Raw genomic sequence first — 25,373 nt, 5'->3', positions numbered from 1 at the left:
GCACTGGGCTTGAGACAAAGTATCCCTTCCTGGGATAGTGGGGGAAGGTGTGAAGGCATGTGTATATGTGTGTATGTAGGAGGAAGGTCTGGTAGATAGTTTGGGCCTTCAGGGCTTCCATTGTCCCTCAACTGGTCTCTCTAACACTACACATTAGTCCCCCACCCAACGTAAAGAAAGGCATCAAACAGAAGAGAATGGCTTGGGTTTGTCTCTTTCTTTATTGTTAGCACTTTATTTGAATGGAGGGCACCTCTTCTGTGCTGTATCTAGTATTTTGAATTTTTGGATTTGTTCTTCTCTCCAAGTCTCTCTTCCAGTGCTTTCTGCAAGTTCATGTTCATGGCATTTTTCTGGTGCCACCGTCCTACAGAGAGCAGGAGAAAAACCACCAGAGATCACCCACTCCAGAGTGCCCAAGCCTTATTGGTGGCCCACACCTCTTCCAAGTCCACCCCAGGCTCTGTGTCCTGCTCTGGTTTCCCTCTTGATCTTAGAGCCAATGCACCCTGCCCATGGAAGAGAGTGCCCACCTCCCAACACCCCCAGCTGCCACTCACCCAAATCATCCGTCTTCCTGCCATGCCAGTGTTCTATGTCCCTCACTGATTTCTCAATCACTTCTGGTGTATATGAAGACTTCATGAGGCTTTTTGTCTCCTCGGGGGCCCCTGTGGAACACCGTGAAGAATCCCCAAGTGCACAAGTCAACAGAGGTCAGGTCCTCCATGGTTTATATGGGGTGTCAATTTCCTCTATAGATGGTGGGTAGTGGAAGGGAAAGGGGAGTGGGAGGGTTTCAGAGTAAATCAGATCCATCATTTATGGACAATATTATCAGCCAGACACTGATGGGAAAGTGGGAAAAGCCTGATGTTTAAGCGGGTGAACTTGATCTTTGGCTGGCAGGGTTTAAATCCCAACTCTGAGTATTACTACCTGTGTGGCCTTACATAAGTTATTTAACCTTTCCATGACTCAGAACTTTCTATCTGAAAAAAACGGGCGGATTATACCACTTACCATATATGGCTGTTGTGAAAATTGAAATACATGTAAAGTACATGTAAGTATAGCACATAGCATGTGCTCAGGGCGGCGCCTGTGGCTCAAAGGAGTAGGGCACCGGACCCATATGCCGGAGGTGGCGGGTTCAAACCCCTCCCCAGCAAAAAACTGCAAAAACAAAACAAAACAAAACAAAACAACAAACAAGCATGTGCTCAGCACATTATACATACTATATATAAATATAGCCATTATTATTCTAAATAAGCCCCAAAGAAGCTACAAACAATTATTGGAATTAATAGGTGAACTGAGCAGTTTCTGGATATAAGATAAATATACAAAAATAAAAATTGGATCTGTGCATGCAGTATCAGCATCAAAGTTAGAAAATATAATTTTTTTTAGAAGATACCATTTATAATCAGCAGCAAAAACAATAAAGTGTCTCTGCTAAATAAATCTAACAAAAATGGCATGATCTATACAGAAAAAAATACGAAATGTCTTTGGCAGGTATTGAAGAAAGATGTAAATCAATTGAGCCATATACCCTATTTATAGATTGGAAAATTCATTATAATAAAACTGATAACTGCCCCTAAGTAGAGCTGTAGATTCAGTAAACTTTGACTCAAAATCCCAACAGGGTTTGTCATGGAAATTTCCATGTAAAATTTATGTGGACAAGTAAAGCCTTAGAAACCCAAGACATTAACTGGTGTGTGTGGTGTGAGGCGGGAGTACTGCCTGGCTAGATATCAAACTACTTATAATACGTTGGTAATTAAAAGGGTAATCTTAGACCAATGAACAGAATAGAGATTCTGGAAACTGATCTACACACTTGGGGAAAGTTGATGGGTAACAGAGGTGCCGCCGCAGGTCACTGGGGGTAAGATGGGACTGTTCAACAAAAGGGACTGAGATATTCAGTCATCTACGTAAAGGAGGAATTAAAAATGAACCCCCTACTTCACACAACAGAAATCAACTCCAGATGGATTAAAAACTTAAGTGTGAAAGGCAAAACTAAATCTTTTACAAGACTATATAAAAGATTACTGCCATGACTCAGCATGAGATAGGATTTCTTCAACCGACTCCTCCTGGCACCTTCTCTATCTCAGTAAACAGCAATTCCATCCTTCCAATTGTTCAGGTCAAACCCTTGAAATCGTCCTTAATTCCTTCCTATCATGTTATCTGCTCTCTCTATCTTATACAAATACCCAGAATCCTACTACATCAGGCCGCTTTCAACCTGACTTCCCTGAGTTACCACATGGCAAATGGTGCCCCCCAACCTGTGCAGTAGGCTAACCCAGCTTCCAAAACCAAGCCACTGTCATCTGTTCCACCTGGATTTTTGCAGTTTCATCCTCACTTGTCTTCCTATTTTTGCCCCAACCCCTGACATCTCAATACAACAACTGGAGTGATCCTTTATCTTAAACCAAAGACCACTCTCCTGCTAACAACATTGGCTTGCCTTCCCATCTATCTCACTCGGAGAAAAGACCTTCCAGTGTTCTTCACGACCTGGCCTGTTTCCTGTCTGATTTCTTCTCCCTCACTCCTACGCAGCCGCACCAGCCTTGCCACATCCACAAGCAAGTGCAAAGGCTAAATCTGGGTGGGTGGAGACAGAAAGGGATGCATGGACGGGGCACAGACGGGGCAGTAGTGTTTGCCAATTTCCAGAGTATATACACTATTGCTCTGACCACTTTTAAGACAGCATTTATGGGCTCAGCTCTTGTGGCTCAAGCGACAAAGGTGCCAGCCACATACACCTGAGTGGCGAGTTCAAATCCAGCCTGGCCCGCCAAACAACAATGATGGCTGCAACCAAAAAATAGCCAGGTGTTGTAGTCCCAGCTACTTGGGAGGCTGAGGCAAGGGAATTGCTTAAGCCCAGGAGTTGGAGGTTGCTGTGAGCTGTGATGCCACAGCACTCTACCCAGGGCTTGAGGCTCTGTCTCAAAAAAAAAAAAAAAAAGATAGCATTTATGGGCCAAACATTCAGGAAAATCAATAATTGCCTCTTGTGAGCTGGTGCAAGCTGGTATGAGCTGACCCCAGCACACCCTTGGCACAGTTCTGGGCACACAGATATTTTTAAAATGTTATTCTTTTGCATTTATATAGACATTATCATAAAGGTTGTATGTAAGAGCTGTGTGGTGATAATTGTTAAAGAGAGATGTGAAAGGTAGGATCCAGGAATCCTGAGCAGGGGACATTCTGAGCTGTATTCTCGCTTCTCTCCCCAGCACCACCCCTTCTCCAAGCTCAAAGAAAAGCCCAGAAAGGCTTCCCGTGGGTGTCTAGTTGCTCGGGTGACAGGGACCTGAGCCAGTGGAGGAGGTTTTCCCAGCCTGAGAGTGAGAGGAGAGGAAGGAGCAGGGCTAGAAAGAGTGAGCCTTTTGCAGCGAGGCTGAACTAGAATGTGGTGACAGAGAGAAGCCCCTGCGTGCTGACTGAGGACCATATCTGAGCATCCAGAAAACCCTTGGGAATGCGCCAGAGCTAGGGAGGTGACCTAGTATGGAGGAAAGACTTTGGGGCTTTAGAGGCAGAAAGAAAACCTGGATTTGAGTCCCAGACATACCTTGCACTACTAAGAGGTCTTGGGCCAATGATCTCAGATCTGCCTGTGAAATGCAGCTAACAGCAACCCCTTCCTCCCCCCCACCAGACAGACTATGCTGACCCAAATGAACCCCCTGTAAACACCACACCTCCTTCCTTCCCAGGTGTGCCACTACCAGGCTCTGGGAAAGAAAAATGATGGCCGACAGCTACTGAGCACTCGCAATGCACCATAGTCTGAGTACCATAGGCGGGAATTCATAGGGTCCTGCCAACGGCCCAGGGAGAGCCACACTGTCATTATGGTCCCGTGGTGCCTTGTACTGAGAAGGCAGCTGGGGCTCAGAGAGTTAATGATCTCACCTGAGGTCACACCCAGCTAATGAGTGGCTGAGCTGAGCTTTGAACTCAAGAAACCTGATACTGTCACTGTGACCAAAGGTGCCTGGGCCTCTCACTGGCAGATTAAGAAACACCCTGGCAGAGGTGTCTGGTGGGTGTGAGGGAGGCCGTGGGAAGCACAGACTTGCCAGCAGGCTGGATGGTCCCAGAACTCACTCAGCAAGGCCCTGCAGATAGGAAGCCTACGGTAGGCATAAAATAAGGTTCATGGGGATGTGCCTTGGGGTCCTGGACCCCATATGGGTAGACACCCCAAAGGCCTTCCCTGCCTTAGACCATGGGTGTTCACAGACACTACACTTGCCCTTCGACCTGACCTTGAAACAAGTTTGACCGCATGTTGTAGCCCAGATCATAGTAGTCTGAGAAGAAGGAGGAGATTTCTGCAGGACTCTGGGTCCTGCTGGGCCATGAGCTTGCCCTTGAAGACTTCTGTCCCTCAAGGACGTCACCGACAATGTTTCGAGCCTGAGGGGGGAGACAGGGAGAAGAGACAGGGATGGGAAAGCAGGCCCCAGCCCCGTATCTCCCCACTAACTCCTCCTGCCCCAGACCCTGCCCTCCCCACCTCCTACTCCACTTCAGCCCACAGCCTTCAACCAAAGCAGAGCTGGGGACCCAGAGTAGCAAAAGGTACCCCCTCTGTCTCCTCCCATCCCCCCACTTCCCACAATGGGTCAGGGGCATGAGGGATAATAATGCTTATAAAACCTCCTCCCAGCATGGAGTACCTGCTATGCACAGAATATCTTTGTAGGGTGACACTATTCTTGCCATTTTATAAATGAGGAACCTGGGCCTCAGGAGGCCAAAGATTTGCCAGGTTCACCCAGCTGCTGAGTCACAGAGCCCAGGCTAGCCTCCTACAACTGGCTTCACACACGCCAGCTCTGCTTAGCTTTCATTGAGGCCGACTCTTTCTTTGTACCACTGGGGAAACTGAGGCCCAGAGAAGTTGAGCCCAGGCTTAACTGGACAGGACACCTGGGTTTGAGTTCCAATTCTGCCATATGCCAGCTGCTGACTTTAATCTTCTGCTCCTCTATGGGTCTGCCTCAGTTTCCCTACTTATAAAATGGGGGTGGAAGGCAGAACTGGGTGGCCTTTGAAGTAGCTTTCAGCTCTGACACTTGCTGGCCTGATGACCTGTGACCTGTATCACACTTGGGCAGAAAAACCAGATCTCTTGATTCATGCTCAGGGCATTGGTGGCTGAAGAGAGAAATGACATCGTCCCAAGGCCTAGAGGGGCAGTGAGAGGTAGTAACCATATGGTCAACCTCAAAATGGGACAACCTCCTCCTAGTGGGGCAGAACATTTCAGGCTGTGACCTCCCAGACTTGGTGGTGGGGGGTGTCACCGCACTCTAAGGCGGCGAAGTAGGAGAGATACCTGACCCACAGACTTGTGATCCTGAATCTTCCACTTTAATCAGTGTGACCCCCAGCAGATCATACAAGGGGTCTTGGTTTTACCATCTATTAAAGAGGATGTGATAAGTACCACACAACGTAGTTGCTAAGAGGATTGAGATGGTGGCTTTGAAAATATGTCTCAGAATGTCATGGCAAGAAAGACACTTAGCATTTGACTAGAAATGGCAGGTGAATTTTATCTCCAATTTCTGTTTATCAGTAGTGACTGCCTAGCCTGGAATATCAGCTGGGAAAGAGAGCCAGCATTGATTGGTGCTGTGGGCCGTGAGTGCAGGTTAGGAGAGGCGTGGATGCACACCACATATTTGTCAGCCTCATCTAGTCCAGCTGCCTCACTTTACAGATGTAGAGACTGAGGCCCAGAGAGGGAAGTAACTTTTCTAAAGTCACTCAGCACTCAGGGGAAGGGTCAGGATTCAAAGCCAGGTCTTCTGATTCCCAGTAAATGCCTCCCATCCACTTGCTGCTATCGCCCCTCAGGAGACTCATTCAAATGGAAAGCATTCAATTCAAACAAAAGACATTTTTTTTTTGAGACAGAGTCTCATTTTGTCACCCTCGGTAGTGTGCCAGTGGCATCATAGCTCACAGCAACCTCATCTCAGCCTCTGGAGTAGCTGGGACTACAGACACCCACCACAAGGCCCTGCTATTTTTAGAGATGGAGTCTCGCTTTTGCTCAGTCTGGTCTCAAACCTGTGAGCACAGGCGATTCACCCATCTCGGGCCTCCGGAGTGCTAGGATTATACGCATGAGCAACTGTGCCTGGCCTTCAAACAAAAGACTTTTAACTGCAAATTCGTGAAGGGCCAGGACTCCAAAATCTGCCAACCCAGTTTGTATCTTTATCCCACATAGCTGGGTGAATTTGCTTAACTTACTTAACCCCTCTAAGCTGTGGGCTCCTTCTCCATAAAATGGGATGATAATTTTATAGCATCTTCCGTGGGGCTGCTGGGAAGATGAATTCACATCTTCACATAGCAAGTGTTCAGTAAATCCTGCCTTCTTGTGATATTATCACAAGGTCCCCATATTCAAGAACAGGTTTCTTTTGTGGCCCCATTGCCAGTCTCTGTGCACAGCCTTTCTGTCGCCCTTAGCCTCCTGGGCCCTGTTTTTAAACCTACCTGCTCCTCGGAAACCAGCTGGTCCACCACGTTGCTCCCAAACTTGTGACGAATATTGTTGGGAATGATAGTGTCTTTTTGGCTCGCAGGCATGCTCCTCTGGTCCTGGGCTCCCACATCGGGGCCTTTATCTGACCCCTGGCATGGCTGAGCCCCCCCTTGGAAGGTGGTCCTATTCTCTCTCATGGAGGATCTGGAGCTCCCCTTCTGCAGGGGCCCTGGCTGTGGGTCCTTCCCCAGAGAATCCGTGCTGACAACGCTTGGGGGTGGGGTGTGGATCCTCTCCGAGTGACTCTGCCCCAGGGAGCTGCCTTGGCTGCTGCTTCCCCGGGGTGGGGACTTCTGTGAGGAGAGCGGGACCTGGTGCTTGAACTTGGAGGCATCCAAGGAGCTGTGGGCAGTCTTCCAGGGGTCTGTGTCCTGCTGGCCCTCCTTGTTTTTCAGGGGGGCCCCGGTCAGAGGGTTTGTACCTGAATGGGACAAAGTGAGGCAGAGGTCAGGAGAGGCACAGACAAATGCAGAAGGTGGGAGGGAGAGAAGAGGGATGGAGACACAGAGCCCCAGAGACCCCCAAAACAGGAAGAGAGGAACAGAGAGGGATCTCAGCAGCCAGAGGCATGGGTGAGACGTAGGAGACACACAAGGGGAGGAGAAGGTTCAGCCTGCAGAGCCTCCCCCGGTCAAGGTTCTTCCACATTGCTTTTGAGCAGCCCAAGGCTGCCCAGCCTTAAGGCTTAGCTGTGTGACCCTGAGCAAGGGCTTTGGCTTCTCTGTGCTTTAGTGCTTCTGGCTCCACATCTGCAAAGTTCCTTTCCCCAACTTGAAACCCCACAGCAATCAGCAGCTATGGAGGCTGGCAGAGGCCTTCTTTGGGTTGGCCAAGTCACATGCCTGGAAAGCCCTCCAGGGCTGATGGAGCCCCAGCGACCTCCCAGGCTCTCTCGTCCCCACCCCATCCTCAGGCCCCATGGGCCTCCTGCTCTCAGCCTGTCCTCTCTCCTTCTCATTCTCATGACTTCTCCTTGGCTCCAGACAGGCAGAATGCCACTCCCTCCTACCCATGCCCTGCGAAATCCCTCTGCCTAGGGTTTGCCCAGGCTGGTCTGCTAGCTGGAAGGCCAGCCCTCCTTTTCCCTAGGTCAAAATCCAAAATCCTACCCTTCTTCCTTCCAATAGAGCCCACTAAGAAGTTCTTCCTGCACCCACCCCAAGCTGGAGCTCAGTCAGCTCCCTCCTTCTCAACCCCCAGCATTGTGCCCAGCAAGCCACACATAGCCACACATAGCTCTCATCACCCTGAGCTTTCCCATTCTGTCATGCTGTAAGCTACAGTCACATCTCCCCTCCTCGGTGGGGGAGAAGGTCATTGAGGCAGGGTCCATGTGTGTATCAGTCCCGGGCATGACACAGCAGCCACCAGAGAGCCCTGTTCATCTAGGGAAGGTGGCAGAGTCCATCAATGCATGAGTGTGTGAGCAGGGGTAAAGGGGAGTCACACCCCATGACAGTGCATCTCATTGATGCTAAGCTGCTCCTTCCCCCCCCCCCCCATTTGAACACTTCTGACGCCAGGCTGTAGCTGACAATGGCCGTGGCTCCTGGTCTAAGCCAGCACTGTGTTCTGTTTCTTAGTGACTCCTAAGTAACAGTGCATTTTATATCCAGGTGGCTGGCAGCTTAGCACTCACATTTCATACATCACCCAAGTGGTATATAGATTCTTTTTTTCTGTGCAGGGTATAGAGGTCAAGCCAAGGGTCTCTCACAACCTGCACTGAAACTCAATTCCAGGTTACAGCTATGAATGTGTTTGGTGAGTTCTAGCTGGGTCCTGTAGTCCTCATAAGAGATACATAGTTTTGTTTCTACTTTGTTTATAAGTGAGATTAGAGGCTATGTGTTGCTTTGTAACTTGCTGTTAAAAACCACCAATCAGGCCTGGAGATTTATACAAGGCAGAGGATATTGACCCAACTTTCCTTTCAGGCCCTGCAGGATTTAGCGGCTGCCCCTCTGCTGGACATCCACATCGTTCCAGTTTAGTTTTTCAGGGAAGGATGCAGTAAGCATCAGGGCTTACCGGCCACTGGGTTTTTATTTGACTCCTACTGGACCCTGCTGTGTGGTCACCAAGTGATGGTGCTCTGGGCAGCCCCTCTCACCCACCCCATGGGGGACTGTAGACCCTTCTCCCGGCTGGTAGGAGACAGGGAAGGCTGAGGTTTTCCTGCTCTCCTGCCACTTCCTCATCTCCACCTCCTTTTCCTGCCCCTTTGTCACCTACACAAAAGGTGGAGAAAAAAACTAGACTGTCTTCCCTCCCTCTGGCCTGGTTCTGCCTCAACTCTCAGGCAGCCAGGTAGAGGGGTACCTCTGGGGACAGCTGGGCTGTCAGGATGGGCATGGTGACCCTTCTCAAAGACTGGAGGCAGACAGCAGGGATGATACTCACCTGACCACCCATAGCCCCTCACCCTACTCCTGGGAAGACTGAGGCCCAGCACAGGGGTGGCTTTTCCTGGAGTCCCCCAGGATTCTGGCTCAGGACAGCTGGAGCAGCACTGCCTGTGTCTTCCCTGGCTGTGCTCTGCTGTGGTTGCAATTGCTGCCCACCCCCGGCCAGCCCTTTGGGGTTATGAGCACTTTTATGGCCAAGATGTGTCCTCTGGCTCAGAGGGCCAGTATATTGACCAATTTATTGACTGAGCAAGCACCAACTGTGTGTCAGGTGCTGTGCCAGGCCATGGGGACCCAACAGGGAGATGAATAGGCCAACTCCTGTTCTACTGGAGTTGAATGTTGAATGAATGAATTGATGAATGAACAAAGGTTTTTGGTTGTTACTGCAACTCCACCCTTCCTCCATTCCATTCAGTCAGCTGGAAAGTGGGAGGCATAAATCCTGCCTCACTTGCTGTTACCAGGATCAGGGGATCAGTCAACGGTTTCTAAACTTGGCCAGGTATCAGAATTCCCTAGCACCCATTAAAAATACAGATTCCTGAGCCCCTCCCAGAGCTCCTGCATCAGAAAAGACTGGGAGTCTGAGCATTTCACAAGGTCCCCAGAGCATTCAGGTCATTGCAGAAAGCTCTGAGCAGGACTGTCATCATCCTCATCCCACCTGTCAGCCCCTGGGGACCCTCCTCTGAGCTGACCTGACCCAGTCAGTCACTCCTGCATTGAAATCCTTCCTCTTGTCCTTAAGGCCCCACAAAAGCACCAGCCCACTCCCCCTTCCAGGTCTCTTCCTTTCTGGAACACTCTCTCCTCCCCTCTTAGAGCCACACCCCTTCCTGGTCTTGGCTCACTCTTGACCACGATGACCCCCACCCAGGCAGCCAGGCTCCTTGCTGTTCTCCCCCAGCTCTGCCCTTCTGGTGCCCAGTCTCAGAGCAGCTGAGGATGGGGACCGTGTTGGGGTCCTAATCCCCACCATGCATGGCAGGATGGGAAGGACTCAGGAACTCCTTTCCCTCCTTTTCTTTTCTGTCCTCAAACAGAATGTCCCCCTAAGAAGTCAGGGTCAGCAGTGTGTCTGAGGCCGAGGTGAAACTGAGGGAGAGGAGGAAGGCCCTGTGCTCTGCTGCCCCGAGGAGTCCCTCCAGAAGCCCTGGATGTACCCTCAGCGTGTCCCTGGCCAGCCCATCCTACCTGCTCGGTGGCCCAGCTCCATCAACTCTTGCTCTGGGACAGGTAATTCCAAGCTGGGCCCTGTAGACAAAGCAGCATGTTTCACTGTCTCAGGTGACACATGATCTCTGTGAATGAGAATGAGCTGGGAGCTGAACAGGGAGGCCTGTGGCCATCTGTCCAGGGGTCCCCAGGGTACTACTCTTAGAGCTTTCTGGCTCTGTGCAGACCCAAAGAGCCCCTGCCTCACCCACCCACTACCCCTGAAGGCTTTGCCCTCTCTGGAAAGCCCTGGTCACCCCCACGATAGGTGGCTCAAAGGCCTTTCTCAAGCAGCTTTGGGACCCTGGGCTCTTCTTACACCTTGTCACCTCTTTCTCCTCCTCTCCTGTACCAGCACCACCTAGGAGCCCCCAGCAGGCCCACGGCTGGGGGGTGCTTTGTTCCTGCCCCCACATCCTGGCAACTACTTGCTTTTCTGCAAATACAATTTCTCCACCACGCTGGCTCGTTGTTCGCAGTCAGAGGAGGGAAGACCCTTAGCCACCCTGGAGGGTCGAGAGCAGGACCCCACACTGTCTTCTCTCTGAGAAAAGGCCTTTGGGCCAAAGTGGAGGGCAGCTCTGGCATCTCCAAAGGCTCCACAGCTTTCCCGTTTGTGTCCTTTTCCCTCCATGATCCTTCCCTTATTTATCAACATATTCTCTTATTTTATCCCCTGTCGGTTTTCCCCAGGTTTTTGTGAATTTCACACTGCAAATAAAATAAAACCACACCCTCCAAAGTCAGTGTCTTTGTATGGATCACAAGGGAGGAACAGAAGCAAGTCAGAGCTGGCAGGGACCTTTGAGGAGTGAGGCCCAGAGAGGGAGAGTGATTTGTCTGATGTTACCCAGCAAGTCAGTTTCTTGGGAAGCTCAAAGCAGGGAGGAACCTGATCGATTTTATTCTCTTTTTTTTTTTTTTTTGAGACAGAGCCTCAAGCTGTCCCCCTGGGTAGAGTGCCGTGGCATTACAGCTCACAGCAACCTCCAACTCCTAGGCTCAAGCGAGTCTCCTGCCTCCACCTCCCAAGTAGCTGGGACCACAGGCGCCCGCCACAACGCCCGGCTATTTTTTGGTTGCATGCGTCATTGTTGTTTGGCGGGTCCAGGCTGGGGATTCGAACCCGCCACCTTAGGTGTACGTGGCTGGCGCCTTAGCCGGTTGAGCTATAGGTGCCGAGCCTATTCTCTTAAAAAATTCCCGAGCAAAGCATCCTATTGATTTTGACACTTAATAGATGTCTGATGATTATGCAACTTTTGGTATGAGTTCTGATGATCCCTGGTACTCACACCTTGTGTAATCCCCTCCCCAAGTATGAGTTAGGGATCTAGTGACTTGCTTCTGAATAAAAGGATGTGACAAAAATGGTGGGATGTCACTTCCAGGATTATATTAGTGACTTTTGTCTTATTCACCTTCTCTGCTTTCCTTGGTTTGCTCACTCTGACCACTCTGTGGAGAGAGGCCCATGTGGTAAGGAAGTCAGGGTGGCCTCTGCCCAAAAGCTCTTAAGGGACAGAAGTGCTGCTCAAGGAACACCACCTGAGGAGCCTCATGCCCACCTGGACCTGACATGCAGGATGAGACTCTAGGTTTTAAGCTGATGCTGTTACGGGATAAGACTTTGGAGATCTTGGAAAGAAACCAGTGTGTTTTGCCAGTGCAAAGGATTCATATCACGGGGGACCAGAGGGCAGACAGAGTGGGCCATTGACATAGCTCTCTGTGATCCCTGCTTCCCTTGCCTTGAGTGTGAGCTGGATCTAGTGACCAATAGAATATGGCAAATGGGAGGGATGTTGCTTTCAAGAGGAAGTTATAAAGGGCTGTGACTTCTATCTTGTTCATGCACTCTCTGGCTCTCCTTAGTTTATTTTCTCTGATGCCAGTTTACATGTCATGAGCTGCCCTATGGAGAGGCCCACATGGCAAGTAACTAAGAGTGGCCTGTGGCCAACAGCTTAGGAAGAACAGACTCCTGCCACATGGGTGGCCTTGGAAAGAACCTTGGGATGAGACTGAAGTCTGGGTCAACATTTTGATTGAAGTCTGTGAGACTCTGAGACAGAAAACCCACCAAAGCGATAGCTATTTTCCTCCCTTGCAGAAAATGTGCAATAATAAAGGTTATCGTCTTAAGCCACTAAGTTTTGGGGTGATTTGTTATGCAGCAATAGATCACTAATACAAACTCCTATGTCAAGCGTTCTCACATCTAGTAGATTGTATAGTCTGTCTTCACAAGGGCCTAGGAAGGTGTTTGGAGAAACTATTAGTTTACCCTCTTTCACAGATGGAGAAAATTGGGCTCAGAAAAGAAATGGGACTTCACCCAGGTGGAGCTAAAACTAAGCCACATATCTTCAAGTTCACTGAAGCTCCTTCAAGTTAGCCATCTTCTCCTGCCCCTGTGCCCCTCCCCAGCCACACACTTGATGTGCCCACAGGAGTCACCTGTTGGCCCCAATGGCACTGCCAGTCCAGAGCAGCCCAGACCAGCCTAAACAGCAGTGTGAACTCACTTCCAGTTTCTAACCTGGAGAGAAATGTCCCAAGGAATGTCGGTTGAGGAGGACAAGAAGGTAGGTCCAGTTGCAGTCTGGGCACTCTTCACTCACAAGCAACTCTGAATGGGGAAAAGAATGATGAAATTCCATGTTCTGGAAGAACTCTGGCCCACCTCATAAGTCTGCCTCACCTGTCCAATCTCTTTCATAACGTCAGAAAACATGGGAACCACGCTGGTGTATGCTGAAGCCCAGGAGTGCGGATTTGTGCAGAAAAGACCATGAAGACTGAAGACCGTGGGTGGTTGCTAGGATGCAGCCCTCCCACTGATGTTCATTGGAGTTGCCATGGCGATCACTATACACAGGGCTCTGTTACCTCAGAGGGCTGATAGGCGCCCTCTTGGGGAAGGGAGGCCAAGAGAAGGCCAGGCCTGAGGAGGCAGAAGGGATCTTCATTCAGCCACTCAAAAATTTCTACTAAGCACTGAACATTTATTTGCTCAGTGTGTGCCAGGCACAGAAGGCTCAAATGGAGGTTCATAGGAATACAAAAGAATAAGTAGAGAGAAGGGATAACTCTCTCTAGGGAAAAAGAGGCAGGGCTCACAGCAGGGCCATCCGAGCAGGATCTTGAAGGAGGTATAGGAGCTGAACAGTTTAGAAGGCACGGATGTGTTTAAGAGCATAAGCATATTTTAACTTGTTTTACTCATAAAACCTAATGTGACTATATTAAAAAAACACACACACACACAATAATGGGACTTGTTAATTCTGAAGGAGGACAGGTATCTAAGAAAAAATTTCCACCAGGTACAGTGGCTCATGCCTGTAATCCTAGCACCCTGGGAGACTAAGGCAGGAGGATCCCTTGAGTTCGAGAGTTCAAGACCAGCCTGAGCAAGAGGGATACCCCATCTCTACTAAAAATAGAAAAAATTAGCTGGGCATTTTGATGGGAACCTATAGTCCCAGCTATTTGGGAGGCTGAGGCAGGAGGATCATGTGAACAGAGGAGTTTGATCATGTGAACAGGTTGCTGTGAGCTAAGCTGATGCCATAGCACTCTAGCCTGGGCAACCCAGTGATAACTCTTGTCTCAATAAAAAGAAAAAATTTTACTTCATAATGTGGATTTAGATACTAGCCTTCTCTCATCCCCAGACCCACTTCCCTTTCCATGAGTATATGGCATGTTCTCTGTCAATTTCCAACAGTACAATTATCTACTTACAAATTATGTATATTTTAAGGCTTTTGGTATATTTTGCCAAATTATTTTCCAAGCATCTTAATGCAAATTTAACCTCTGTGATAAATACATAAGAATATATATTTCTTCTCAAAAATGTTAGCTTTATAAAAAATATCAAATCAGGCCGGGCATGGTGGCTCATGCCTGTAAGCTTAGTCCTCTGGGAGGCCAAGGTGGATGGATTGCTTGAGCTCACGAGCTCAAGACCAGCCTGGCAAAACAAAAAAAGCAAGACCTTGTCTCTACTGAAAATAGAAAAACTGAGGCAGAAAGATCACTTGAGCCCAAGAGTTGGAGGTTGTTGTGAGCTGTGATGCCACGCACTCTACCTAGGGCAATAGCTTGAGGCTCTGTCACAAAAAAATAAAAAATAAATATCAAATCACACTGTCATTATTTTGATGCTTTTATATTTTACTTATTTACTTTTTGTTGTTGAGACAGAGTCTCACCCTATGCCCTGAGCAGCGTGCAGTGGTGTCATAGCTCACTGCAACCTCAGACTTGAGCTGTGGGCAGCCTGCTGCCTCAGCCTCTGGAAGCTGCTGGGATTACAGGTGCCCAGCTGGCCTTTTCCATTTTTTTCATGAGTCAGGGTCTTACTCTCGCTCAGGCAAGTCTCGAACTCCTGAGCTCAAGCAATTCTCCCTCCTCAGCCTCCCACACTGCTGGGATTACAGGTGTGAGCCACCATGCCCAACTATTTTAATGCTTTTAATATGGAAAGGATATTTATTTTTACATCAGTGCCTTTTAATCTATCAGATGTTTTTGTTTATGTAAAGAAAAACACTTCAACAAATACAGAAGAAAAATGTTTGCTTCTGGGTTTTCACAAATCACATCTATAATTCATTTGGGGGGTATATTTTACCATTTAGGATCCATTGATAGACAGACAGACACTTTGATTATACTACTTATGGTAAAGTCTATTATTGACCTAGCCTTTGCTTGCACAGAAAAAGCAAATAATAATTGTTACAAATTTACTGGTCATAACTTCTGTTGGAAAACTATTTAGTTTTCTAATATGTTTAGCATTTAGTCAAGTTAATATCATTATTGCATTTTGTAAACATTTCTTAGCAAGTTAAAAAAAAAGAGAGAGCATGTAACAGTGGACCAAGGAGAAAATGAGCCTCGAGCTGTCTGAAGCGGATGCCCAGGCATCAGGGACCAGAGGGTGAAACTAAAGCAGAGGTGGGACAGCGAGGGGCCTCTCTCCTCCCCCTGAACCAAAAGAGCTGCAGAGGAGATGAACAACATTTTCTTCAGAGAAGGAGGAGGCAGGAGCCGTGGATGCCAGGACTGGCTTGTTTTTCCTGGCTGCAGGGCAGGGCGTGGGTATAGGGAATGCCTCCTACACGCTCCACCTTTCAGGGTCTCCCCAGGAGGAACACAGCATTGTGGTTAAACTTGGGGTCCCCAGAATCTGGGCCTGCCACTTACTAGATGAGTGACTCTGGCCAAGTTCTTTAGCTGAACTTCTTTTGTACATGAAACAGATATAACCCACCTCAAGGTCAAGAATGGCAGTTGAATGAAATCATTTTTGTGAAGTGCCTAGCACATCGCTTGGCACAGGGAGAGACATCACAAGTAAGTCTAAGCTAACTCCACAAGAGACCCAGCCGCACTTCTGTCAGACTTGGATCCCTTCATTCACCCTCATATCTCCCCCAACCCCTACACCCCTGGTCCAAGCCCCCCTCATTGCTTGCCTAGGTTAACACAGTTGCTTGATCTTTGGTCTCTCTGTTTTTGCTCATCTCTTGTATTAATTACTTATTGCTGCATAATATTACCATAAACTTAGCAGCCTAATGCACAGTTATTATCACACAGTTGCTGAGGGTAAGGAGTCTGCACATGGCTTAGCTGGGTTTCCTGCTTTGAGGTCTTAGAAGGCTACAGTCAAGGTACTGGCCAGTCTCATCTGAGGTTCCCCTGGGGAGGATATGCTTTCAAGCTCATGTGGGCAGGATACAGTCCTTGCAATTGGCTGGATTGAGGGCCTGGGCATTTGATGACTGTTGGTTAGAGGCCATCCTCACTTCCTTGCTACATGGGCCCCCAACATGCCACTGACTTCATCAAAGCCATCAAAGAAAAGAGTCTTCTCACAGGATGGGCATTACAATCTTGTGTGCTGGAATCACAAAAGTGGCATGCATCACCTGTGCCACATGTTGGGTAAAAAAGCAAGTCACAGGCCGGGCACAGTGGCTCAGGCTTGTAATCCTAACATTTTGGGAGCCCCAGGCAGGAGGGTCACTTGAGGCCAGGAGTTCAACCCTAGCCTGAGTGAGATCCCATATCTACAAAATATAGAAAACTTAGCTGGCCATGGTGGTGCCTACCTGTAGTCCCAACTACTTGGGAGGCTGAGGCAGGAGGATCACTGGAGTCCAGGAATTGGAGGTTGCAGTGAGCTATGATAATACCACTGCACTCTAGCCAGGGCAACACTCAAAACAAAACAAACAAACAAAAAAAGCAAGTCACATGTCCCATATAAAAGGATAAAAGGGAGAGGATCCCTCAGGGCACGTACCTGAGGGGCAGATACCACAGGGACCACCTGGAGTATGCCCACCATATCACCTCACAGTCCTTTCCCACAGCAACAGGACAAGTGATCCTGCCAAAACCTGCCTCAGATAGCATCACCCCTGTACCAAACCTTCCAGTATCTTCCCATCTCTACCATAGTAAAAGCTGAAGTTCTCTGATTTATCCACAAGACTCTACCTGGTGAGCTGCCTCCCACTTTGCCTGACCCGCTCCTCCCACTCTCCCAATTACTCCCTTGCTCCAGCCATGCTGCTCCCCATTTCTATTTCCTGAACACACCAAGCACAGTCCTGCCTCAGGGCCTTTGCACTGGCTGATCCCTCTGCTGCAACTTCTATCCCTAGATAACTATACGACTTGCTTCTTCATCTTCTTAAGAATTGTGCTCACCTTCCCAGAGCACTCTTTTTTAAAAGACAACCTAGCCCACCCACACCCCCATTCTCCTTACCCTATCTTTTATTCACACCTGACATACTACATTTCTTTGTTTCTGCCTTCCCCCACCCCAGAAGGATGGTACTCTCATGTGAGATGGGAAGCAGAGATGTTTGTTCAACACATGGAAGGGATAAATATAAGCCCTCCAGCCTGTCCTGGTCCATTCACTTCAAACCCCGCAGTCATCAGCCTTCAGGCTCACCCTGACCTGCCAGCCTGGATGGCCTTGGTCCTCAGCCTTCAACGACCCTCTCTTCACCCAGAAAAGCTGGATAGTGGGGAGCCAGGAGTCGCCAGTAGGTGGGGCTTAAAATTCACCTTGCATTCCCCAAAGAGAGTTTAGAGAATCTGTTTCTGGGAAACCCCAAATCCAGCCACATGGGGCTAGGCCATTAGGTCATTATCCTCCACCGTGGCTTCCTGATCCTTAGCCAGAGCCCTTGGACCTCCTCCAGGGCTGACACTGCTTCTCCAGTCCCTCCCTCTGTCACTCCCCAGAGAGTCTTCTTTGGAGGCAGGAAAGGTGCCCAAGGTGGAGGCCACTCCCTTTTGCACCTTCTGAGAGGCTCTAAGGCCATGTGACACCTCTTTGGACACTCATTTGAAAGCCAGGTTTCTCCCCACCCACCCACCCAGGGGGCTGGGCCTACAGCAGGAAGGGTTTCACCCATTTGGCTTCCTGGTACCCCTTCCCTCCTGGCCTTCCAGGTAGGACCCCGTCTGCTCTGGGGCAGGGCCCACAGGATACAGATAGCAGGCAGTCTCCTCTGCCAAAACTGAATGTCCTTGGTACGGCTTCCCCAGCTGGAGGATGGTGTGGAGGTCTCTCCCCTTGCTGGATTCTAAGGAGTCTTTAGGAGATGGAAGTGCGAAGGGAAGGACGGAGCCCAGGAAGAGGAAGGCAAACAGGCCACTCAAAAGGCAAGTTTATTCCATTGCTGGTAGGGAAAGGGTAAACTTTGCACAGCAATTTAAACCATGCCAATCTCCTTCATCTAACAAGTACGAACCAGCTGCAGGTCGTGGCCAGGTCACTAAACAGGCTGGAGTTACAGTGAGCAGAGGAGAGGTCACAGCTCAGGCCTTCCCATCCTTCCCCTGGGACACACGGGTCTCCGGGGGAGCCCGGCGGAACCACTCGGACCAGGAGCCATCATAAACAGCCACGTCGGGCTTGCCGCAGAGGTAGGCTGCCAGGGCTATGTGGCAGGCAGTGACCCCCTTGCGGCACGTGGCAATGAGAGGCTGTGAGAGATCCACCTTCTTGTCCTGGAACAGAGCACGGAGATCCTCTGGGCTCTTCTCGAAGCCATCCTCAGTCAGGAAGTTCATGAATGGCATGTTGAGTGAGCCACGGATGTGTCCCGAGCCTAGTCCTGGGGAGGGGCAGAGGACACAGGTCAAGGAAGGCAGGGGTGGGGATGGTGGAAGGGACCTGGAGGATTCACTCAGTGTGGCTGCAAGGATAGAGAGCTTCACAAATGAAAATAGTATCTTCCCTCTTCTTGGAGCTCAGTCTATCTCCAGCTCTACCTACTTTCAATGATCATGACTTAAGACATCTTCACCCTCTCCCCTAAAAGCTGTCTTGAAGTCGGGATGTCCAAAACCATAGCTGCTTAGAGGATAGAAGCAGGGGTCTCAGGTCTACTAACCTTTTCATTATCCTTTACCTGGGCAAGTCATTTCACTTCTCTGAACCTCAGCTTCCTCATCTGTAAAATGGGCTCAGTGGCGCATGCCTACCTCAAGGGGAGAAGAGCAAGTGAGACAATTAATATAAATGCTGGGTGCTGTGCCAATTGCTGAAAACACAGCAGTGAAAGGAAAGGATAGGCCCTTGGGGAGCTCACAGTCTACCAAGGAAGACACACATTAAACAGGTAACCACGTAATTCATTCACTATGAGGTCACTCCATTGACACAGATGAATACACTGAGGCTTGGTGAAAGGCCACACAAGAGGGCAAAGGCAGACCCAGGATTACATCAGGTCTGCTGGTTTTCCTGTTAAGCAGGCAGGCAGGAAAGAGCATGTTAGACATAAGGTCAAATCTCACCGTAAGCAAGTCAGATCAACTCTCTGAGCCTCAGTTTCCCCTGTGTAAAATGAGAACAAGAGTATCCACCTGGGCCAAGCAAGATGACTCACACCTATAATCCTAGCACTCTGGGAGGCCAAGGCAGGTGGACTGCTTGAGCTCACAGATTTGAGACCAGCCTGAGCAAAAATGAGACCCCAGTCTCTACTAAAAATAGAAAAACTGAGACAAGAGGATCGCTTGAGCCCAAGAGTTGGAGGTTGCTGTGAGCTAAGACGCCACAGCACTCTATCCAGGAAGACAGCTTGAGACTCTCTCTCTCAAAAAAAAAAAAGTCTCCACCTGTGTATAGGCTGTTGTAAGGAGTGCTATAGGAAAGCACTGCCCACCACCCTCAGATGCTGCAGCCCCCACCCCTACCATATCACCTCTAAAAGTTTGGAATGGAAGAAGCTTGGGGGTCTAGGCTGACCCTGGGGTCCTTTGTAGAACTGTCCAGGCACCCAGTGAGGTCCCTCTGCCAAATCTGGCTTCAGAACAGCCAGCAAGTAGGGCACAGGGGCACAGGCCATGGTCAGAGCTGGTACCATGCACAGTGCCAAGGCCTCAAGCCAGTCTCCCAAATGCCCCAGCCACTCCTCTCTTTCTCAAGCACCCCACACCCTGGTGGATTTGGGCACTGGAAATGGGTACCAACAGCCCATCTCCACATGCAACTTGGGCTGTGCAGTTAGCCAGACGCAGGGTGGCGAGAGAGGGAAGGAAGGACTTGACCGTGTGGCCAAGACACATCTTGGGCCACATGAAGCAATGTGCCCCCAGGCAGACCCTGTACCTGAGCCTCAGTCTCCCCTCTGAGGAATGGGAAGGGAGCCCCACCCACAGCACAGGTGTATGGGAAGGTTTAGTTACCACAGGTAAAGGCCCCTAGTGACCCCAAGCACACAGTAGGTGGCATAATCATGCCAGCAATGTCCCGGTCCCCACACCCCAAGGCCAAGAAGCATTCAACACTCACTGGCACAAGTCGAGTTGAACAGACATCCCAACTTAGAAGATTACTGAATTTCTTCCTGTTCTGATTTTATCTTTTTTGTTGGGAAACTTTAATCTGGTATTAGATACATGCTAAACCTACCAGTGAGGAACAATTAAGCAGCTGGCTTCAAAGGCATTCTTACCCAAGAAACCCGACTTTTGTGTGTGTGTGTTTTGGTCAGGGATGGGTTTGAACCCGCCACCTCCAGCATATGGGGCCGGCACCTTACTCCTTTGAGCCACAGGCGCCGCCCAAGAAACCCAACTTTTAAAGATTTCCAGATTCCAGGCAGTGAGCTGGCATTAAATGCATTGAAAAGCACAAACGTCTGAATGTGGTTTGCTCCTTTCCCCTCATCCCTGATGAAGCAACTTCGTTGTTTTCTTCTGATTATATAAATGGTGACTCTTCTGGGTAGAGATAAACCAGGGAGCTTCTGCAGGGGCTGACCTCCCAGCCTCCGGGGTAGGGTCCTCCTTTTCTTCTCTGCCATCGGTGCTCAGAGCCTATCTAGGGAATTTAAATGAGTAGGAACTGGCTGGCTGTGTGTGGGAAGGCCCACGATGAACCTGGGCCAGCGAACCTTGGAGAACAGCCAACTGGAGGAAAGGAGCATGGGACATGGAAGGAGGGACTCCTGCTGCTCCCTCCAAGTCTGCTGTAGCTGCAGGCTCATGTCTGTCCCCATCCCCAGCAGGCATCACCACCATCCTCACCACCTCTGACACTGGCGGGTTCTCTCAAGAACCTTATCTTCCTCTGTTCTCCCAAACCCAGGCAGATTAATTATTCTCCCAGCACAGATGTGGAGCCCAGGCTCAGAGGTGAGGTAACTTGGCCTAGGACACACAGCAAAGGTGTGTGAAGTGAAATCAGATTGGTCTGCCCCCAAAGCCTCAGTTCTTTGACAAGCCTGAGCCTGTCTGGAAAAGGAGGCCAAGGCAGGGACTGGATGGGACAACTTCTCATGCTCTTTCCTCAAAGCTTCAGAGGTCTGGGACTTTGTGTTCTAACTTTGGCTAAGAAGATGCCAGTGAAGTTGGCAAGTTATCCCTCGGTCCACTGATCAGTGTGGATTTTCAAGGCCTGGAAAACCTGTTCGGCCCTTTCTGGCTTTCCTCCTACAGACACTAGGCAGCCCTGCACCCTCCCACTTCCCTTAACCTTGGGAGGGAAGGACACTGGCAGAGGGGCTCCTTGGTCTCATGAAGCCACACTGCAGAGCTATGACCTTTTCCCCCAGTCCCTGAGTTTGCTCATGGCTTACCCATGCACAGCAGTGGCCTTGGGGATCAGCCAGCCCTACTTTGATGCTTGCCGACCCTGGGTCAAGTCTTGGGCGCTCTGTCCATCCCATTAGGGAAGGAGATCTCTTTCCCTTCTCCCACCTGTGAAGTGGGACCAAGCCTACCCCAGCTTCCTCGCCTTCCAGGGCTGCTAGAGGTGCCCAGAATAGGTGGGATGCAAAGGGTTCTGCAGATAAAAGGGTGGAGGCAGAGAATTATGTTTACAAAAAGAAACTGGACTGGATAATAAACTCCTGCCTCTATTTCCCTCACTCCACCCCCAGCTCTCCTAGGGGCATGCAGAGTCTGGCTCATGAAGGAGTTCAAGGAGAAGGGACTTGTTGGAGGCCATACATCATGTCACGCCTACGTGTAAAGTCATGTCTGACCGACTCCTCCCCTGTACCCCTACAAACAAGATGGAAGGCATTGGAAACAAAACCAAGGCCAGAGGGGAAGCTGATTGCTTAAGGGGGGCAGGAAATGGCTGTTGGGTTTCTAAGGTCCTGCTCCCAGCTCCTCCTGGGGTCACTCCTTCTGGGGACCCTCAAGGCCAAGGCCTGTTCCCCAGGCCTGCCATCCACACGCCCTCTGTGTTATATCTGGACTGCTGAACCCATGGACTGGGGACTGTAAATATGGCATAGCCTCTTATGCCTTTGTGTCCCCAAAATGTCTTGTGTGGGAAGCAAGTGAAGTCTTTCTAGATGGCCCTGGCCTTGGGACAATTCCTTACTTGTTTCAAAATCTCTTTCCAGCTATGGCTGCATTTAAATAAATATATACCCAGTGATACCACTCTTCTCAATTCATAAGGAAATCCAGAGAGGCCAAGCAATTGGACTGAGGTCACCCACAAAGGAGTGGCTGAGCTAACATGAGAATCCATACTCCCTGGGGCTCCAGATGGGAACCAGAGTGGGTAAGAGCAGAATCACAGAGAAGAAGAGGGACTTCAAATTGCGGGCCTTCAGGAAACACCAAACACCTCAGTTTCCTCATCTGCAAAATGAAAGTGAGGAGGGGGGCCCCCAGCATCTCCAAGGTCTTTCTTTCCCTTGTTTCTCAGTGCCTGGTAAGTAGCAGGAGAACCAACTCCACCCCCCCCCCCAGAGGCAGCTTTAGTCCCAAGGAGAAGAGGCCTCTTGAACCAAGGCCAGGGGCAGACTGCAGGTGTTCTGTGCCAGGGATTTCTGGACTGTGCCAAATGAACTTGAATCTTCAACTCCAGACTTTAAGAGGTCAGGCCAGGAAGAAATTTATGGGGCAGGAAAAAAAGCCTAGCTAGGGAAGGCAGAGAGCCCTGCACTCCCAACTCTGCTGCTAACAGCCGTGTGGCCTTGAGGCTGCCTCTGTGCACCTCAGTGTCCCTTCCCTCTGATGAAAGAGTATGCAAAAGAGCTTTCCCAGCACCCGCTCCCTCAGAGGCACAGACAGGAAGAGATGTTTTTCAACAAGTTAGGTAAAATGTTGCATGCATATGACTTCGATTCTGCAGAGGAGAGGCACGGACTGAGGAAAGAGCCACCAAGAAGGGGCTGGCTGCCCTGAGGCTCAGGCCAGCCTGGGCTGTGAGAGGCCCAGAGACCAGTGAGGTCCCTGCCACCTGCCACTGGAGGTGTCCAGGCAGGCACTGGAGGGCACCTAGCAGGGACTCTGGTCCTGGCAAGAGCTCTGGGGTTCTCTCTGGTTAGGAGGTTCTAGAACTCAGTATTTCTAAAACTCTCTCTCTCCTGAGGCTTCCCTCACCCCTCAAATAGTGTTGAATCCTCTGGCCTCCCCTTCCACAGAAAGTGGAGTCATGAACCATCTCTTGGGGGATGTCTAGCAGAAAGGACTTGCTTCTAGCTTCTACCACTTAATTGAGCAAGTAACTTAATGTCCAGACATCTCAGTTGCCTACTTCTAAAATGGAGTTATTAAGCTTTGCTGGATGGGCTAATGCAGCATGTAGCATAAAATGGCACCTAGCTGCAGCTGCCTGGGAAGGGTATCAAACAGGTTGATTTTGCAAACACCAGTAAGACAGCCCAGAACAGTTCAATGGAGCAAGGAGGGGACCTAGGAGAAAGGCACTGTTGATGTCCATTAGAGTTTATGGGAGACTAGAGAGACCCCCAAGAAACTAAGTTGTCAGTGGGAGGCTTCTGTACAGCCACGCAAACTTTGGTTCATGGGCATGATGCCCGTGGTGTACCCTACAGCATGTAGGGGAGCTGTTGTCTGGGAGTGGATGTGGGTGGGCATGTCACCAGTCACTTCTGCTGAAGCCATTTGACGAAGATGCTAGGTCAGTTATTAGCATGTGGCTATGTGGACATAGCCATAGGTTTTCAGGCATCAGGGCTGTAGAAGCTTTGAGGTTTGGCTCTATCCTCTTATTTCATGAAGAGAAAGACTGAGGCCTATAGGGGGGTACTGAGGGCAAAACCTGGAGGTTCCCAATCATCCTTACTCCCTATCCCTCCACTGGGCAATACTTCCCAGGGACCACTCACCCACTGGGACACCTACCTACTGCATCCGGCTCCGGCTCAGTGCCCAGGTACCGCCCTTGGGACCGTGAATCCACCAGCTGGAACCTCTTTGATTCCAGGTTCTCCAGCACCTGCTCATAGGTCTTGAGCAGAGAGCGGTCTAGTGTGGCTTTGAAGATGGCCTGCTCTGGGTGTGAGGGCTCGGATGTCACGGGGTGACCCTCCTTCAGCCAGTTCCGGAAGCCACCATTGAGCACTGACACTGTGCGGTGGCCAAACACACGGAACATCCACCAGACCCGCGGAGCATAGAAGCTACCCAGGTTGTCACCATCATAGACCACCACGTGCGTCTGGTTGCTTATGCCCAAGCGGCCCACGTAGTTGGCAAAGCTCGCCTCGCTGGGCAACATCATCTCATAGGGCGACGCTGTGTCCCGGCATTCCTCTATATCAAAGAAAGAGGCCCCGGGCACATGGCGCTCCTGGTACTCCTTGCGGGCATCACGGGTGCCCGGCGAGTACCAGGATGCGTCCAGCACCCGCAGGCCAGGGCCCAGCTTGCCAGTTCGGACCGAATCCGCCAGCCACTTGGTGGAGACCAGCGCCCGGTAGAGCACCTGATGAACCATGGTTTCAGTTCTGCGTGTCACCTGGTGCGGGGGGGAACCAGGAAAGAGAGACGAGCGTGAGGAAGGCTGCGTGTGTCGTGAGTTGGGGCCTGGGAAGAGGAGTTCTTTCTCCTACCACACTCCCCCAGGGTGTCGTGTTTATAGCCACCCAGCGGGTCAGGGGCGTGTAGTTCTCAGATTCCCCAAGGAAAACCGGCCCCGCCCCTCCCGGGGTCCCAGCGCGGAGAGGGCGGGGCAGGAGTGCCCGAAGGCTGCAGCTGGAGGGGCCCAGACCGTAGGGAGTCCTGGCTCGGTTAGCTACAACACTTGATTCTGCCGGGAAAGAGCAGAGAAAACATGCCCAGGGGGTGGGAAAACGCATCCTGCACTCGGAATCCCTTCTTCTGGTAATGCAGAAGGGTGGGCGCATAGGGGTAAGCGCGGCTGGAGCTCCTCGCCCCCAAAGCAACATCGCCTGCGGCCTCTCTCTGCAGCCCAGGTCGCCCACCTCCAGAATGCCTGAGTCTAGCCCCTAGCTTGGTGCTCTCTGCCCTAGTTGGGCCAGGTCACCCCGCCCCGCTCTCGCCACCGGGATCCTTCTCTGGGCCGCAGGTAGCCCGGCTGGTAGCCCAATCCCCTGAGGCCCTGGCGCCTGGCCGCCGCCTCCGCCCCGCCGCACTCACTAGTCCTGGCAGCAGCTCTGGCTCTCGCCCGGGCCGGCTGGAGAACTTGGCGGGTTCAAAACCAAGGCTCTCGGCTCCCCAGCCGGCCCGCACCATTTCGCCGCAGTTCGAGGGGTGATCCGCGCTGTCAGCTGCGACTCCGCGATGCCCTCGCGCCGCAGCGCCCGGCTCCCGCCACCCCAGCCGCGCGCGGGCTC

The 25,373-nt window shown here is 50.6% G+C and overlaps 2 protein-coding genes across 2 annotated transcripts; both read right to left on the bottom strand.

Annotated features, from left to right (window-relative positions):
• Window positions 1-269: 269 nt before the first annotated feature.
• TEX33 (testis expressed 33) lies at window positions 270-12,782 on the bottom strand. Its single transcript, XM_003783245.2, has 6 exons — window positions 12,777-12,782; window positions 10,228-10,287; window positions 6,574-7,043; window positions 4,323-4,473; window positions 561-671; window positions 270-367 (listed from the first exon to the last, which is right to left on the bottom strand). The coding sequence occupies exons 2-6, from the start codon at window positions 10,247-10,249 to the stop codon at window positions 270-272; spliced, it is 852 nt and encodes a 283-aa protein (XP_003783293.1). The 5' UTR covers window positions 10,250-10,287; window positions 12,777-12,782.
• Window positions 12,783-17,943: 5,161 nt separating this feature from the next.
• TST (thiosulfate sulfurtransferase) lies at window positions 17,944-25,348 on the bottom strand. Its single transcript, XM_003783242.3, has 3 exons — window positions 25,177-25,348; window positions 23,920-24,535; window positions 17,944-18,413 (listed from the first exon to the last, which is right to left on the bottom strand). Exons 1-3 carry the CDS (start codon window positions 25,270-25,272, stop codon window positions 18,115-18,117), a joined length of 1,011 nt encoding a protein of 336 aa, XP_003783290.1. The 5' UTR covers window positions 25,273-25,348; the 3' UTR covers window positions 17,944-18,114.
• Window positions 25,349-25,373: the final 25 nt, after the last annotated feature.

The sequence above is a fragment of the Otolemur garnettii genome, unplaced genomic scaffold (assembly GCF_000181295.1).
Source record: "Otolemur garnettii isolate 467f Iridium unplaced genomic scaffold, OtoGar3 scaffold00007, whole genome shotgun sequence".
Taxonomy (NCBI): domain Eukaryota; kingdom Metazoa; phylum Chordata; class Mammalia; order Primates; family Galagidae; genus Otolemur; species Otolemur garnettii.
The sequence above is the reverse complement of the archived record's forward strand: the minus strand, read 5'-3'. Positions and strand labels throughout refer to the sequence as shown.